The following is a 16,329-nucleotide window of genomic DNA, read 5'->3' as shown; positions in this document are numbered from 1 at the left end:
GTGGTGAGGTTGGCATGGTGCTCCTGCTGGTACATTTGCACTGCACCAAACTTGCTGCTGCCTCACCCCTCCATCTCTGCCTTCCAGTAAGCCACTGAGATGCCAGTGACCTGAGACAAAACAAGTGCTGCCCCTCTCTGACCACAACAGTTCAGAGCCGTACTGCCTCCTAGAGTGGAGATGGAACATAAGCCTCACCCTCCATGGATTTGTCTAATCCTCTTTTAAAGACATCTAAGTTGGTAGCCATCACTACGTCTTGAGGGAGAGAATTCCATAGTCTAACTAAGAACTGTGTAAGTACTTTCACCTGTCCTGAAGTTTCCAACATTTAGCTATATTGGACATCCCTGATTTCTAGTATCATAAGTGAAAGGGGGAAACTGTCCACTTTCTCCACAACATGCATAATTTTATACAACTGTATCACATTCCCTCTTGTTTGCCTCTAGACTAAAAAGTCCCAAATGCTGTAATGTTTTCTCACTGGGGAGTCCTTCCATACATCCTGCTTTACTGAGGACAGCTGCTTATGTGAAGAGCTGTCAAAGGACAGTCCTCTATTTGAAGTTGTCACTTATCTGAAGAGCTATTTAAAGTCTGATTTGAAGATAAAGTACCACAAGAAGCAGAAGCAGGGACTTTGAAGCTGCCTATCAACAGCACCTGAGCAGCAGATAAAACAGGCAAACAGCTTACCTGTTTGCATTATGGTGAGATGTACTGTATTTCTATTTAAATTAAATCATTTGAAAATCTGGATCTGCTCATAAAAATTAGCATGTGCAAATTTGAGGCAAACCTTTCCCTTCTTTTTCTGTCTTTTTTGGTGATGCATTGAAGAAAGCTGAAGAAAAAGGCACTCACTTCAGGGATGAGTGTTTTCCCCTTGTGGAAATAATTTTTTAAAAAATTGTGATTTTCATAATTTTTTCTGTGCAAATCCCAAATTACCATGCACATGCTAGAAAAACACTTGAGTGAATTTAAAGGCTGTCAAGATAAATGGACCATCAGGTTTCCTTAATATTTTGTTACTTTAGCTTCATATAATAAAGCTCTATAAATTTGAAAGTTTTTAATCTTCAAGCACCCCCGACCTTTACACATTTTTCTCTACCAACTTCTAAAACATCTTCCAAATGACAAAGTGAGTTGTAACCTCCAAAAACGCACGCCTCAATAAATTTGCTCATCTCCAAGGTGCCATGAGACTTTAATTTTTTGCTGGAACAAATGAACATGGCTACACTTCTGGAAGTTCTCTGGAATATTAGTATCGTCAGAACTGACAAGAGATTTCCTTTGTGTATATAAAAATGTTTCATTAAGATAGAAGAGAAGGGGGCAAAAACAATTGATGGAAGATGGTATAATAGGAAAAACAGCTCTGAGATTCCAAACTGTTGGGAAAACTCTCATATTAAATACCAAACTCTTTAGATAGGCAAGTCCTGGGTTTTTTTAAGCGTGATTTTTAAAAGTGTATCTTATTTTCCACATCAAATGAAGGAAAAAAAGGAATGCCTAAATAATTAGAACTGTAACTACTTCATTTGTTTTTTAAGCAAGCACAATCACGTTACTTGTTAGTCCCTTGTTATCAATAAGCCTAAAATACATTTAATAACATAAACATAAATACATTATGCCATTTTAAAAGTTCATACAAAACACCTACCATTATATATATATACACACAAACCAATCCCCAATGAAAATATGGTAAGGATGTTGAAAGCAAACTGTATTTATGCACCATTTTGAAATCAATAGGTCAGTCATTACATTAGTATCTATGGCTTTAAGACTTAACCCTGCTATTGTTCTCTGTGTCTATTATGTCCAAAAAGAAGGAAATATTCAAGCAAGAAAATCCAAAGGAAGTAAATATTATGACTGCCTGATAATGTGTCAAGGCCATTGTCTCTACTTGGACATGGCAGTGCAAGAATATTTAGCAACATGTATATCAAAGAACAACAATTCTACTCATTTAAGAGAATACTGTCAAATATTATCTACGGAAGTCATGGTAACGGCACCAGTTCTTTATATAACTCAGATATTTGCCTGTTACTTACTAGACTGAAACCATTGGATCCAGTCATTCTGAATACTGAACAGGCATCAGATACTTAATTATTCAAATATTGTGAAGTGACTCCCTACATGAAAAATGCAGAAGTTTTCATCTCTTGAGGTTACAAAAAAGAAAGTGATAGAATTCTACTTTCTATAAACAAAAGTAACTACTAATAATGAAATCCCATCAATGTCACCAACTTTACCCCAATGATTTCTGACAATTAGGAGTTCAATGTGCTTTGTTAGTATTTAGATCATGTAGTGTTTTGTAAATGGTTTGGAGTGCTGCTTCAAATGATTTTTTTTATCTCATCTGACATCATAAATTGTACAACATGTCTGAGGCATATGCCAACAATAGCCAGTATTTTAATTAATATTCAAATAGCACTTGCAGGTTTCTATACAGAGAGAACAGAGGTGTGGAAATGCAAATGTGTTAAATAATATGATGTGCTTTCTTGATCAGCTCTGCTGTTTTCTCAACTGACTAAAATTAGAAAAATACTGAGCATGCCAAAAGTACAAGGAGCAGAGAACAACAGTAATCAACCTATACAGCATCAGGCTGTTAGAATAAAAATGATATAAGATGCAGTATAAGATGCCTAGCTTTAAATACTCTCTCAAGAAGAATATGTAAATTTCAGTAGCTTTCCAAACTGTACAAAAAGTAGAATTTCACACAGCATGCCAGCCATGCCTTCTCTACAAAGTGTGAAGAGGATGTGTCTGCATGTGTGCCTTTCAAACATTACAGAAAATATATAGTTGGCATGTGGTGGAAATGTATTTGCTGTAATCTGAAACATTGTTAAAAATTAAACAACTCAAAATATATAGTAGAATAAAAAATATTTCTCAACAAAAATCAGTGACATTGAAATGGGGCCAGTTCAAGTATGTTTACCCCAATGATGAATAGTTCATTAAATCACAAAGTTACATGATCATCCGGCTAATGAAGCCTGGTTTCATATTACTGAAGTAGTATGTCAGCCATGGAAAACTCCCCACAGTTCAACCCTACTTGCATGGTAATATATAAACTTCTGGTGTAGCATTCATTTTCAGGAAGTATCCCTTTTCCACATAAAGCATTCATGCTCAAGGCAAGAGCCAAACAACCTTAGGCTGCATGATTTTGCATTCACTCAGTGGTTAAAGGTGGATGTTCAGAAATGTAAAATCTGGCCTCCAATGCACAAGAGAGATACAACTGTATGTCTGATGTCTCTGCTGAAGCAAACTCATAATTATTTGTTTTTGCTGTCAGTATTAGTCTAAGAGTGCCACATATTATTACAGTTAGGAAGTTACTGCAGATTCAGTTTTATTGAATATATAATGCAGCTACAATGAATCAGTACAGACTATTAAGTTCACTTCTCCATAGAAAAATAACTAAACAGCATGTAACACCCATCCCCTCCACACAAGAGAAGTACTGCTTTGTCCATCCATCCCAATACTGTCTACTCTGACTGGCAGTGACCCTCAAAGATTTCAGGTCACATCTCATGCAAAATGCTTGTGCTTCCCTTTAAAGTCATATGGGTCTTATGACCAAAGTATCTGAAGGAACACCTGCTACCATATCAATCTAACTCTATAATGAAATCATTTTAATAGGCTCTCCTCTAGTCCCTCAACCATTTAAAGAAAGGTAGATGGAGGCCGGGAGAGAAAGGTTGGGTGCCTCATTTGTGGAGTTCTCTTTCCAGGGCTGACCCACCCTGTGTCAACATTGTTATCCCTTTGGCACTGTATTCCTTTCAGGCAATGTCATTCTTATCATCAAAACTTTTTATTTCATTTTTTATTTCATAAAATAGTATTAAAAAAAAACCCTCAAAGGCTATGCTTTTCTATCCTTTATGAAAGGATAGTGCTTTTATTGTATCATAATGCTCTCTTGCTGTCTCTTAATATGCTATAGTAATAATTTATATTGGTTTTGTATACTGTCCTGGAAACTCTGCTGAAGGATAGTATATACATATTTTAAGTGGGGGGGGGGGGGCAAATTACCTGAGATGCTAGGAACTGAATCAAGATTTTGCTGCATGGAAAGTGTTTGCACTGCCACAAAGCTATGTCCCTCCTACAATGGGTTGCAGTAATGTAACTGCAGAGTATTGCGTAAGCAATCTTACACATTCAGTAAAAAAAAAATGGTGGTCATGTAAAAAGGGATAATAACAACTGATCCAAAAGCAATATTTCTAACCATATCAAATTCTCCACTCCAACAAACTTATTAGATCTACGCTTCCCAAACTCAAAACTTCATTGAATTTACTTAACTGACTCCCTGGAGGTTATCTACTATATTCCAATCTCACCCCTTTTCACCTTCACTTCCCATGCTCCTTCAACTCCACTCAAGATAATATGGTTTGCATAAAGTTGAGTCTTATGAGATCACTTCTTCCTTTCCACAATTCCTGTTTTAACTTACACTTTGAGAAATCTTGATTTTTTAAAGGTATTTTAGAGATGTAAAATTGTTGCATCTAGCCAGCTAGTATCTATACTTCCGAATCTGAAAAAACACACACTGGATTTGGTTTTGCCACATGAATTATACTATATTTTTATTATTATTTTTAAAATACTTGGATTTTTAGGTACCTTTGATCAAATTTAATTTTATCAGCAATCTTATAGGATGGTTAGTCAGTCTATAATATGGTGGGTCTTTTCATCTAATCCTTATATTGGTACAAACTAGAGAGACATGAAACAAGATTAGACATATTGTGTGAAAAAAATTGGTTCATGTTTTAGAATGATGCCCTTGCTAAATTCAGTAAATGCCATAATCTCTTATTCTGACAGATAAAAGCATCAATTTACTCTAGATTTTAAAGCAAACAGGATCATTATGTTTGGAGAGTGGTCCAGAGCTTGCTATTTCAGCAATCTGTGACCTATAAATAATGCAAGACCATTTCCTCTCTTTAAATGAAATCAGGCAAGCACCCGAAAGATGGTGGCCAAAATACAGCCTTTAGCTATATTATTCAGTATCTTGACTAAATTAAAGAGAAGATTATTGTTCATTATTTTATCAGCATCAAGCCTCGTTTTTTTACTGGAAAAAGTGAATTTATATAAATTGTTTCTAATTTTTAATATACTGTATGCAAACACAAAAAGTAGGGAAGCCCTGCTAAATAAGTGACTTGTGTTTTGTTCCAAAAGAAAGGGTAGGAGGGAAATGATCAGTTTTTGCATGACTTTTGACCTCTGAACCACAACCTTCTTGCTACTAAAGCATTCAACACCTCATTTAATCTCTCTCCTCACTACACTGGCCCAGTGCTGAAAAAAGAAAAGGGAAAAAAATAATCTAGGGACTTCATCAATTTTTCATGAATTTTCATTTAGGCCAGAGCCCCCTCTTACAGTGGTCGATAGATCAAGCGGCTGCCTCATATTTAACACCTGGGGCTACAGCTGCTATCTCTAGTACTGCAACCAACTCTGCCTGGATTAGAGATAGTGCTCTGGATCTGAGACAGTCTCAGTCAGCGCTAGGCTCTATGTTCTCTCTACTCTAAGTGCAGGTATGAATCTTACCTTTGCAACTTCTTCAAGCTGTGTCTCATGATCATTTCAACTGGATTTGAGTAAATTAAAGGTACTTATATATCAGTTAATGGTTCAAATAAGTCCTAACCTTATTCAGGTTTATGCAGATTGCTTCTAAACAAATTGCAAATTGCAAATCAAGATATGGATCAATCTTATGTTTCATCATGAGAAGTTTGTTGGAATTGTATAAGAAACTGCTGCAGAAGAGGGACTATGAGTAACATCATGGAAAGAGTTACAGATAGGTAGCCGTGTTGGTCTGCCATAGTCAAAACAAAAAAAATTCCTTCCAGTAGGACCTTAAAGACCAACTAAGTTAGTTCTTGGTATTAGCTTTCGTGTGCATGCACACTTCTTCAGATACACTGAAACAGAAGTTTCCACACCCTTCTATATAGTGAGAAGGTGGGGAGGGGTATTACTCAGAAGGGTGGTGGGAATGGGTGATTGGCAGATAGCTGTGATGAGCCTGTTGACGACTCTTAACGACTGCAATAGGTCTTACAGGAAAAAGCAAGGGGTGAGAAGGTGTGCATTCTGAAGAAGTGTGCATGCACACGAAAGCTCATACCAAGAACTAACTTAGTTGGTCTTTAAGGTGCTACTGGAAGGAATTTTTTTTGTTTTGATCATGGAAAGAGTATTTCTCTGATTAAGGTGAAGCTGTGAAGCTCCCTTGTTTGGCTGCATGTTCTTTAAGTCATCTTGTTATATTTATAGTATCAGAATGTGGCTTATTGGTTTGTTACTATATTTGCTACTGCTTTGCTGTGTAATTATGAAATTGTTTTGCAGTGTTTATTTGAAATGTATTCCTGTTCTCTTTGTTGGAATCTGCTTTGAGTGGCTTGCAAATAAATTGAATGAATGAATGATTTGGCTTGTTTTAATCTCCAAACTGGAATAAAGTTCCTAGATTGACTTTCCCCTTCCTTGGCAGCTCTCAAAGAACCAGACCGATCCTCTTGTGCTGCCAGTAGGGTATCAGCTTTCTTCTTTCCCTTTCTTCTCTGTGGTCCTAACATGCTGTGTGGTGCATTATGACAGAAAAAGCAGTTTACCATTGGGAGTACTTTGGGGACTGAGATTTGGGTGCAGAAGGGTGTTTCTTCATTTCATCAGATTGGCTTGAGAGATAAACTAATGTGTTTCAGATTTGTTCTAGAAACAAATCTGTTTATTTCCGAGTTATTCTGAGCAGAACTTGGGGCAGTTCACCCTTCTTTTATTACAAGATATGAGCCCCAACTTACAGGTTATTGAACATATAAAGAAAATAGGTCATAAAGCTTTTGGGACAGGTAGCTTCAGGTGGGGGAAAGGGATAAAATCCCTCTCTGCTACGTCCTGGACCTAAACTACATTAGGGGCCCCATGGCTGTTGTTACTTAAAACAATAAGAGATTAGCAGCCATGGAATTCAAACATGTGTCAGTTATGCCTGGTTTTAGTTTTATTCATTCTCTTTCAATTAGTAACTATTCCCAGCAACCCTTTCTTTACTTTCCTTGCAGCGTATTATTTATTTAGCGCCAACAGTCAATTAAGGATATTTTTTTCCATATTCTACTTACTATTTATTAAGGTTACAATGATATGTACATCAGAGCAAGTTCTGCTGAAATCAATTGAACTTATATCTAAATATATAAACATAGGACTGCAGAACAAGCTTATCCAAAATTAAGCTTAAAACAAGCAAAAAAAATCAGGTGAATCTTTATTGCGGTCCAAAAACCTGTAACATAGATTCAGATTAAAATGCAGTTTCATACAGACAACCCCCTGGAAGAGGGAGACCGAGACAATATTTGTTTAATCTTAAGTATGATGATCTTTGATACATATGACTGCCTAAAGAAACTTTGCCACGGCCACTGTGATATCATTAGACTTGTCATCCAGAAGATATTTAGTATAGTAGGCTTCAGATTTACCCAGCCGATTTGCCAGTAGGGGTTTAATCAATAGATCCCTAGCTTGCTCATATTGTTCGCAATGCCTCATACAATCGACGTCCTGAGAGCATACACAGAGCCTATTTTGATAAGGGATGCCTCTCAGTCTGCCATTTAGAATTTCTGATGGAAATACATTTAATCTGGCTTTGGTAAAGAGATGCCAATAAGTTGGTACAGACAGATTTCTAAGATATGCAGGTATCTGAAAATCGTACCCGTAATGAATTCCTACTGCTATCAGGCCACAGATAACATGAGATTGAGATTGGAGATCGCTATGTGATATGGTCTCAGACCCTTTGCCTCGGAGATTCAAGGGCGGTATCATAGCCCAGATGGTACAATAGAGTTGGTGGCATTCAAATTGAAGTGGCTTTTCTGACCATAGTTTTCATCCATGAGCTGATGAACTCCTCGTTGTTTAGGTGTGGGAGTAAACCCTTCCCTAGGCCAAAGACTGAGATCTTGAACCAGTATCTCAGGGCAGCCCACCGTTATTTAGTTGAAAGGGGGCATATCAGGTGAATGAGAAAATGTCTGAATCGTACGAAAACTGAAGGTGAGTTGATTTATAATCAGCCTCAGTTAAAGTAGAATAAAATCATGCACCACAAATCATGAACCCTGCATTATTTATAAAGAGTCCTTAAATAAATTATTTTTTAGTCAATTGTCTCTTAAGTATCTAGGATAGAGACAATACTTCAAACTCTGTAACTCTACCTCCAAAGGTGGTAATTAATCTAGTACACTGCTAAATTTTATCTGAATCTATATATGTAGTAAATGTGCAAATTTCCTTTTATTCTAAAATCAATGGCTTGGAGCCAAATACATCTTGTGTGAGTGGAAAGGCATTTCTACTCAAACAAGGTTTCTCCTGAGTTCTGCTGATGCAGCTCCCTATGCCACACCTGACACTGTTGTGGTGCAGGTTCACAGGTGGTGCATGGCATTGCAATGAAGAGGATGGGGGGAAACTCTGAAGCCCTTCATGAAACCAGACCAATAGAAGCACTCTGTTATCTGTGAAAGTTTGTAACTCGATTCCATCAATCTTAATGGAACATCTTAACATAAACATACCACCATTTATCTTAAAGGAAAGGCAAAGAAGCCTCTCAATTTAAATAGCTAGGAATCTTACCTTTAAGACCCAAAGAGTTTAACTGGTAAATGCAAACTATGAAACTTCAAGGCTATAAAAACTGTAAAATAATGTAGTATCAGGTGCATGATCACATTTCAAAAACTCTTCTCTATAGTTTTTGCCTTGGATTTCATGTTCTCTGATCTTTGGTGTGTGTTTTTTTTATTTGTCTACAGTGAATCCAAGGTTTTTCCCCCTCCCCAAGGACTTTTTTAAAACTGACTTGCAGTTCATGCATGACCTACCACCAGCTGCAGTGGTTAAGAATTTAACTCGGGAGATTGCACATATTGTAACTGGAGACTCAGAGCAGTCTCTGAAGAAGAGATCAGTGATATTCAATATAACAAAGTATACTTTTATGTTTTCAAAAAACAAGCAGTTTTTTTGGTATGATGAGGAAAAGCTAGATCAAAGAGCTAAATAATTCTTAGTCTATTAACACATGAATTTATGGAGTAAAACCAAATTTAGTTAAAAACATGATGGTGGCGATGATGATAGTGATAATATACTGATATGTTTAACTTTTGCACTACCTATTTATTACAATTATCTAAATTCATAAATTAGTAAACATTGAAGAGTGAGAAAATGTGATCTACGGTGCTTCTTATGTATATCAACAAGGTACCCTTTGGGGAAGGATTAATGCTCTCAAAATGAATAAAATTCCCAGATTTATTTATATTCTGAGAGGATTCCCATCTTTTATAAAAAGATCATATTTCCAAAAATTAATCTCTCTGTTTAGGAAATGTTTTTGGGGATCAACAACTCCGAGAATATCCTTGCAAAGAATGAAGTTACAAATTAAAGAAGGTGGTTCTGGAATTCCGAATTTGGAACTATATCACTCTGCCTATTTGAAGGGAAGCATGTTCCAACCAACACACTATTTATTGACAAGTACTAAATATTGAAAACCCACTGTTGGTCTTAATTTTCTGATGTGGGCAATCCTAGAATATACACACCTTTAGTTGGTTAGACAATAGTAGGATCAAAATATTTGAAATCCCAGTTGACTCTGGAAACAACTAAGTCAGTTAGAAGGATATGGAATATATTGTCTATCAAAAACAAATTTGATCCATTCTCACATGCCAAACTTACTTTGTGGGGAAATCCTACTCTAAAAATTTGGGGGAGGATATAGTGACATAGAAAAATTGAACAGAAGCAGGTGTGTTGACTTCGGACCAACTAATAGATGAGGAAGATGAATTTTACACCAATGATGTTTTAATATCCTCTATCAGATGCAACTCAATGGCAATATCTTCAGTTAAAACCTCTAGCAAGTGAGTTTGGGCCAGCAGCCCTCACAGCTTTTGAGACACCTGAAATATTGGAACAATTTGATAACTCATTTGAAACTTAAAAGCCAGTGGTTACTTATTTATAGATATTTATTAATGATCACTAAGTTGCATATGTAAACTAAGAAATGGCTGGAATAAAGAATTGTAACATTCAATATTACCTAGACAGTGGGAAAGGTATCAATGGACCTTAAATTGAGACTTACACAGCAAAAAATAATGATCAGGATTTATTGGACTCCTTTACGTTTGTATAAAAAAGGACTAAGGTAACTCTGTGCTGGAGATGTGGCAAGGACAGTGCCTCTTTGAAACACATGTTCATACAACGTTCTAAACTAAATTTTGGCAGGAAGTGCTGGACTGTGTAAGTCCAGTGAAGCACCTACTATATAGAAGTTAACAATGGGACAATGAAAAAGGATTATATGGACCCTAATGGTGGCCAAGAGACTGATACTGATGAAACGAAGCAATAAAGTTACAATCCCCTTTAATCAATGAATTGACAATATGACAACACTCACAACTTATGAATGGACTGCTTATATATGTAGACTTTGCTTGGATAAATATGACAACATTTGGAATGAGTTTATACAGAATGTAGTAGGTTATTAATATCTACATATGTATTGGTATAATAACATCATATTTATTTATGTAAGAATGTATGGGGGTATATTACACTGTATTTTTTCCTGCACCTTTTTTCTTTCCTTATTTTTCTTTTTTCTGTATCACTTTATTTCTTTATAACTGAAATTCTTTCAATAAAATATTATTACCAAAAATCAAAAGAACAAAGTACAAAGTACATCTTGTTTGGTGCTTCTCCTATAAATGCTAATACAAATCTACCACACAAATAGACAAAAATCACCAATGCCAACAAGAACAAATTTCACAGTTTAAATAAAAATGCTACTTTTATCCTAGCAGTCGCCTGATATTCTGATAATTTTATGTCACATAAACATCTCACATAAGTCAAAATCTATTCCAAGGTACACGTTGAAAATCCTCTCTGCTTAATTCTTCCTTTACAATTAGGTTCTTAACCTTGGCTGGATAATGCACATAATCAATAGAGGAAACAGATAAAAAAAACAAACCAACCCACATTATATATCTATGATACCCTAAAGTCAATTCTACTATACTATACAAATAGTAAAAATCTTCCTTAATTTGCTTTCATGAATAAGTTCTCCCTCAGTGCAAACAGTGGTTATCAAAAACACCATAGATGCCTTCAGTGTCAACTTTTTAAAAAGCTACTCCTTATGTATTGTCACATGCCACACACACAATGTACAGACTATGGTATGAGCATATGAAGGCTCTGAAATTTCCAACAATACATGGGAAAACTTGACAAGATGTCTTGATAAAAAGAAATAAATAGGCAGTGATGCATATATAAAATGACAGCTATATTTTGACATTAGGCGCAACAAAATCAAATTCAAAAGGACATTATACTTGAAGGAAAGATTAGGCTTCTTCCATGGTAGCACCATTCATGATTACATGAACCACAATGTATCTTAGTGCCAATTGCACATTATGTATGGTCACTGCACTGAATACATGTGCATGTAAAAGACTAAGAAATAGGAACATTTCTTTTCAGCATTCCCACATACTTTATGGGTAATTGAAATTTAACAGATTAAAGTATATAGGAATGCTTAATGGAAAATGTCCTTATTTCTATTGTGAATCAAAGTAACTACACTTTATCTCATGACATTAAGATAGTGTAGGGGTTACTTACGTGCTACTTCCAGCGAAGCATTACGACTCACAGCTTCTCCTAGATAGTTCCTTGCAACACATACATAACTTCCTTCATCTGGTTTACTCCTGCGTCCATGCACGATTCGTAAGAAAAATAAAGATCCACTAGGGAGCAGCATGCGGTGTGAGCGGGGATCATCTTTGTCAGTCTCCACACGCTCTCCATCTTTATACCACTCAATAGTGGGAGTTGGCCTTCCTTCAGCTTTGCAGTTCAGAGTCGTTGGCTCTCCTTTAGAAACGATTACATCTGATGGATGCTCTACAATTCGAGGTGGAAAGTCCTCCTGGCGAAGACGAGATCCTAGTGACAAAGTGCAAGAAAGGCAAATCATCAGCAAGTTATTTTTTAAAACTCACTAGTTTCTCTAAAATATTTCTACACTAGAAATAAAACAGATCCTTTCAAGAATATTTTAGGCTGAAAATCTGGCCTGCAAACACTTTCATGGGAGTAACTACCACAGAATTCAACATGTCTAACACCTGAATACAGTCGTACCTCGTTTTGCGGTCGGGATCTGTTCTGGTGCCCCGGCCGCTAGCCGAAAAGGACGCAGGGCAAAGCACCATGTCTGCACGCAGAGTGGTTTGCACTTCTGCACATGCGGCAAACCCGGAAGTACCCCATTCCGGTACTTCTGGGTTTGCCGCAGACGTTCGCCGCGATGGACACTAGACAAGGCGGACATTTGCAGAGGTATTACTGTGGCTGTGTTCAGGACTGCACTTATTTGCCACATTTATACAACCATACACAAATACCTCAAGGTCAGAAAGTTGCTCACAGGTATAAAGGAGTGCAGCTGGCACTGAACTCAAAACAACAAATTTGTGTATATACTTGGGAATAGGGAAAACTACATACAAAGCAAACAATCACTAGGTGAAACCCACTTTCCCAGCAACCGTCTTTATAGTCTATTTTGTCACATATCCCTGTAATTAATACATGACAGAAACTAGACAGCAACTTCATAGCAGTCTCTCCCAAATATCAGAGACTAGGAATAAGTGGTGGTCTCAGATACTACTATCTGAGGGGCATGCCCACTTCTAAGAAATATTTGGTTTCTAGTATTGGACTCGGTTTTCTGAATAATGCTAGTAATATTTTAAGTGACTTCAACTAAGAATCACATTTGATATTGATATTTGAAATATGTATTGTTCATATGTCCTCGTGGGCTATGGGCTAGCCTAATCATCAAGCTTATTGTAAAGTACATTAACTTGATATGCACACCCTAGCTGTCGCTAACCAACTCTCTATCAAGACTCTTATTTTGAAAGGAATGAAAATTGCAGCACTGTTATCACACTTTTGCAGGATACTAAAAAAAAACCCACCACACTCATTTGCTATACAAGCAAGAATCTGCACCTATACACAAAAGCAGTAAGATTTCACATGAAAGGCAAAAATAAATTGTTATGTTTTAACACTTATTTATAACTTACTCTTGCAGCCTGAAATGTAAACTGTTTTCATTGCCTATTTCATTTATGAAAACTCAAACACATTATTTTTTGTTAAATCTATACTGAAAAGGCATTGCAAGTGGCTGTGCATCTTGCCAATTCAAATACTTAACCTGTATCAGAGAGAAAAGGTAACCATTTTATTCATTCTAATAAACTGCTTTTAAAAACCTTTGTGCATTTCCAAATTATTTGATAAAACTTTGGTTTATTAAACTTCCTTATTGGCAACATCTTCTGGAAACCAGAGGCCTATTACATCTTAACAGAAATAACAAAAAGCAAGTTAATATGACCATAACTTCACATATTTTTCTAAAATATAATTAGATTCAATGATACTTAATCACAAGGGCAGATTGGCTCAAACATCTAGAAATTGACTTAAGGCATGCCCACTTGTTGCATCAAGGCTAAAATTAATGTTTTCTGAGTGGCTGTAACAGTTTTGGGAGAAATAGTACTTATTTATTTATACCAGTTCTAGACAACCCAGTCACCAAAGTTCCCTGGGCTGATTACAAATATTTGTGCAACCCATACAGCATCATAAAAAATCTTACGAGCTATATGAAAACTGATATTGCATGTTTAGAGTAGTTGTTACAGTTGGAAAATGCTGCCAGTCTGCTCAATACAAATCTATCTTTTCTTCTCATAGGTTGAGTTCTGAAAAACCAACCTACACTGATGTAATGAACTGGCAGGACAACGGCGAGGAGGAAGGGGATCTTAGTGAGCCGGGACTAGGGCACACCAGGGCAAGCAGGGGATGGGGAAGGAAGTTCTCACAGGGTGATGGAGCATGGCAAGGAGAACCAGAGCAGCAAGACGCATCACCAGAGCCAGTGGGCTCCCAGTGTCCCACGAACATAGCAGGCTCTAAGGTATAGGGAGCAGCAAATTTGCATGTGCGAGAGAGGCCCTACTAACATACACACTTCATTCAAACTTCAATTCCTTAATGCAGAAATTCATCAACTGAATGTTGTTACAAATTAAAAATGTGGATCTCTCCATCCCTATCTTCATGTAAACACTTTTACTGATAAGAGCCTTCTGCCATGCCAACTCTTTCCTTCCTGCTCCAAATCTGAGAAAAAAATAAACTTGAAGATGCCTTTTTGTTCCATTTTGTATCCAAAGGTAGCAGATGGCTTGCCTTGAGGGTGAAACTACTATGTTTTCCTTCCAACAATAAAAACCACATGCAACCAAAGTAGACAGTTTTCACTTGAAATCAACATCAACATATCTTTCAAATATGCATCTTTCACACTGATGATGCACGCTGAACTGGAGTGTTTTGGTTTTGTTGTGTATGTTTGTTGCCCTGTTTTACTAATGTAGCAGGATATAGTTAAGCTGTAAACCTATACCCACTTACCTGGCAGTAAATCCTATTGAATTCAATGTGACTAACTTCTTAGTAGACTACTTAATAGTGATGTAGATAGTGATGGCCTATAGTCATTAGTGGCAGGTGAGCTGTTCAGTTCAGACAATGGACAGCTACTTGGCTCAGCAGCTATGTGGTAAGGCAGGGAACTGGTGGGACAACTACCATAGTCACCCTGTCAATCTGCTTTCCGGCAGGTATAATAATAATAATAATAATAATAATAATAATAATAGGTTCCTTTATTCTTATTCTAACTCCAGTTATGTTACCGCAGCTAGTACTGTGGAACCAAGTGCCAACCCAACTGGCTCCAGCCATACTCATCTGCTGCTAACATTGTTTTCCAGAGTGCCAGCTTCTGGAAACCACTCGGGGGAAATTAAGATACTGACAGGCACAACTACTATTGTCCTGTAATTCTTGCTAGTGTAAAGCATCTCCTAGGGCTGTTGGGTCCTGAAGTCTCCTGCCCTAATGGCACCACTAACAGCAGTTCAACTTTAAATAAATGTAAATAACTGATTTTTAAGTTAACTGGTAAATCACACAAGCAGACAGAAAAGTTAGAATGGTTCTGTTCAGAATGGCACATTCATCATGCACTGACTACAGCATCAAGTGGTGAATTCCACACGTGAAATTTTCATGGATAAAACATGTGTATTATCCAAAGTCAACTGGAAGTCTATACTTTTCAAATGCCACACTTCACATGTCCAGATGAAAGACATTAAATAATGGTTATACTTCTGGAAAATATACCTTATGACAGGGAACCAATCAATGAAACTCTGACTACCAAGGACACTTATGGAACAGGAATTTACACAGCCAAATCTACTGTGGAAAACTGTAGAAGCAGGGGTGCTAAGTTGCTATCAGCAAAGTATTGGAGTTATGAGCTGAATATTTTCCCCAACACTGAAAGTCACTATCACAGTAATGCATTTTCTAGTCAAAAGAACCAAGTGTTGCATATTAATAAAGACAATAGTGTGCTAGGTAGAAGACAGCATATAGTTCAGGAAGATATAAAGTAACTTTTGAGTATTTGACAGTGCTCAACAATGAGTGCATCTCTAATATGGAGACACTACAACTTTACTATGAATCGTATTTTACACTGAAAATGTCTTACAACAACTCTGATATGCCTAATTAGCTCAGATTACAGATCCCATTCAGTATCTGGCAGAATGCTCATCTGATGCCACTATTTAAAAATATCATTAGCATTACCAAGAGATTTCTAGATATGGTTCTGAATGTGATTCAGAGAAAACTCTCATGTTTTAAAAATGTAATGTGGAAAACAGGCTTACAGGGAAAACTGCATGACAGATGTATTCCAGGTGTTCTATACAAGCTTCCTCTGTGATTTGCTACAGTAAAACTGCCTTCATGTGCTGATTCTGTGCTTCCCAGAAAACTCTATGTGGTCATTGTGGGAATCAGAATGCTGAATGATATCACCTTTAATCATTTCTGATGTTGCTATGATGACAAGCCAATATTACC

General features: G+C 36.7%; 1 protein-coding gene and 1 long non-coding RNA gene across 30 annotated transcripts in view; one reads left to right on the top strand and one right to left on the bottom strand.

The window, feature by feature from the left end:
* The window catches only part of ROBO2 (roundabout guidance receptor 2), an 800,601-nt gene that overhangs the window by 394,832 nt on the left and 389,440 nt on the right, over positions 1 to 16,329 (bottom strand). For all 29 annotated transcript variants that reach the window (XM_083735907.1, XM_083735912.1, XM_083735908.1 and 26 more), the window contains exon 2: positions 11,905 to 12,231. In XM_083735907.1, the coding sequence (XP_083592033.1) occupies positions 11,905 to 12,231 (327 nt within the window). The remainder of the gene's footprint in view (positions 1 to 11,904; positions 12,232 to 16,329) is intronic.
* Positions 3,893 to 11,238, top strand: LOC310843997. Its single transcript, XR_014563865.1, has 2 exons — positions 3,893 to 5,922; positions 6,328 to 11,238. It is a non-coding gene; the product is annotated as an uncharacterized lncRNA (long non-coding RNA).

Source organism: Podarcis gaigeae, assembly GCF_964106915.1.
Source record: "Podarcis gaigeae genome assembly, chromosome: 4".
Classification (NCBI taxonomy): domain Eukaryota; kingdom Metazoa; phylum Chordata; class Lepidosauria; order Squamata; family Lacertidae; genus Podarcis; species Podarcis gaigeae.
The sequence above is the reverse complement of the archived record's forward strand: the minus strand, read 5'-3'. Positions and strand labels throughout refer to the sequence as shown.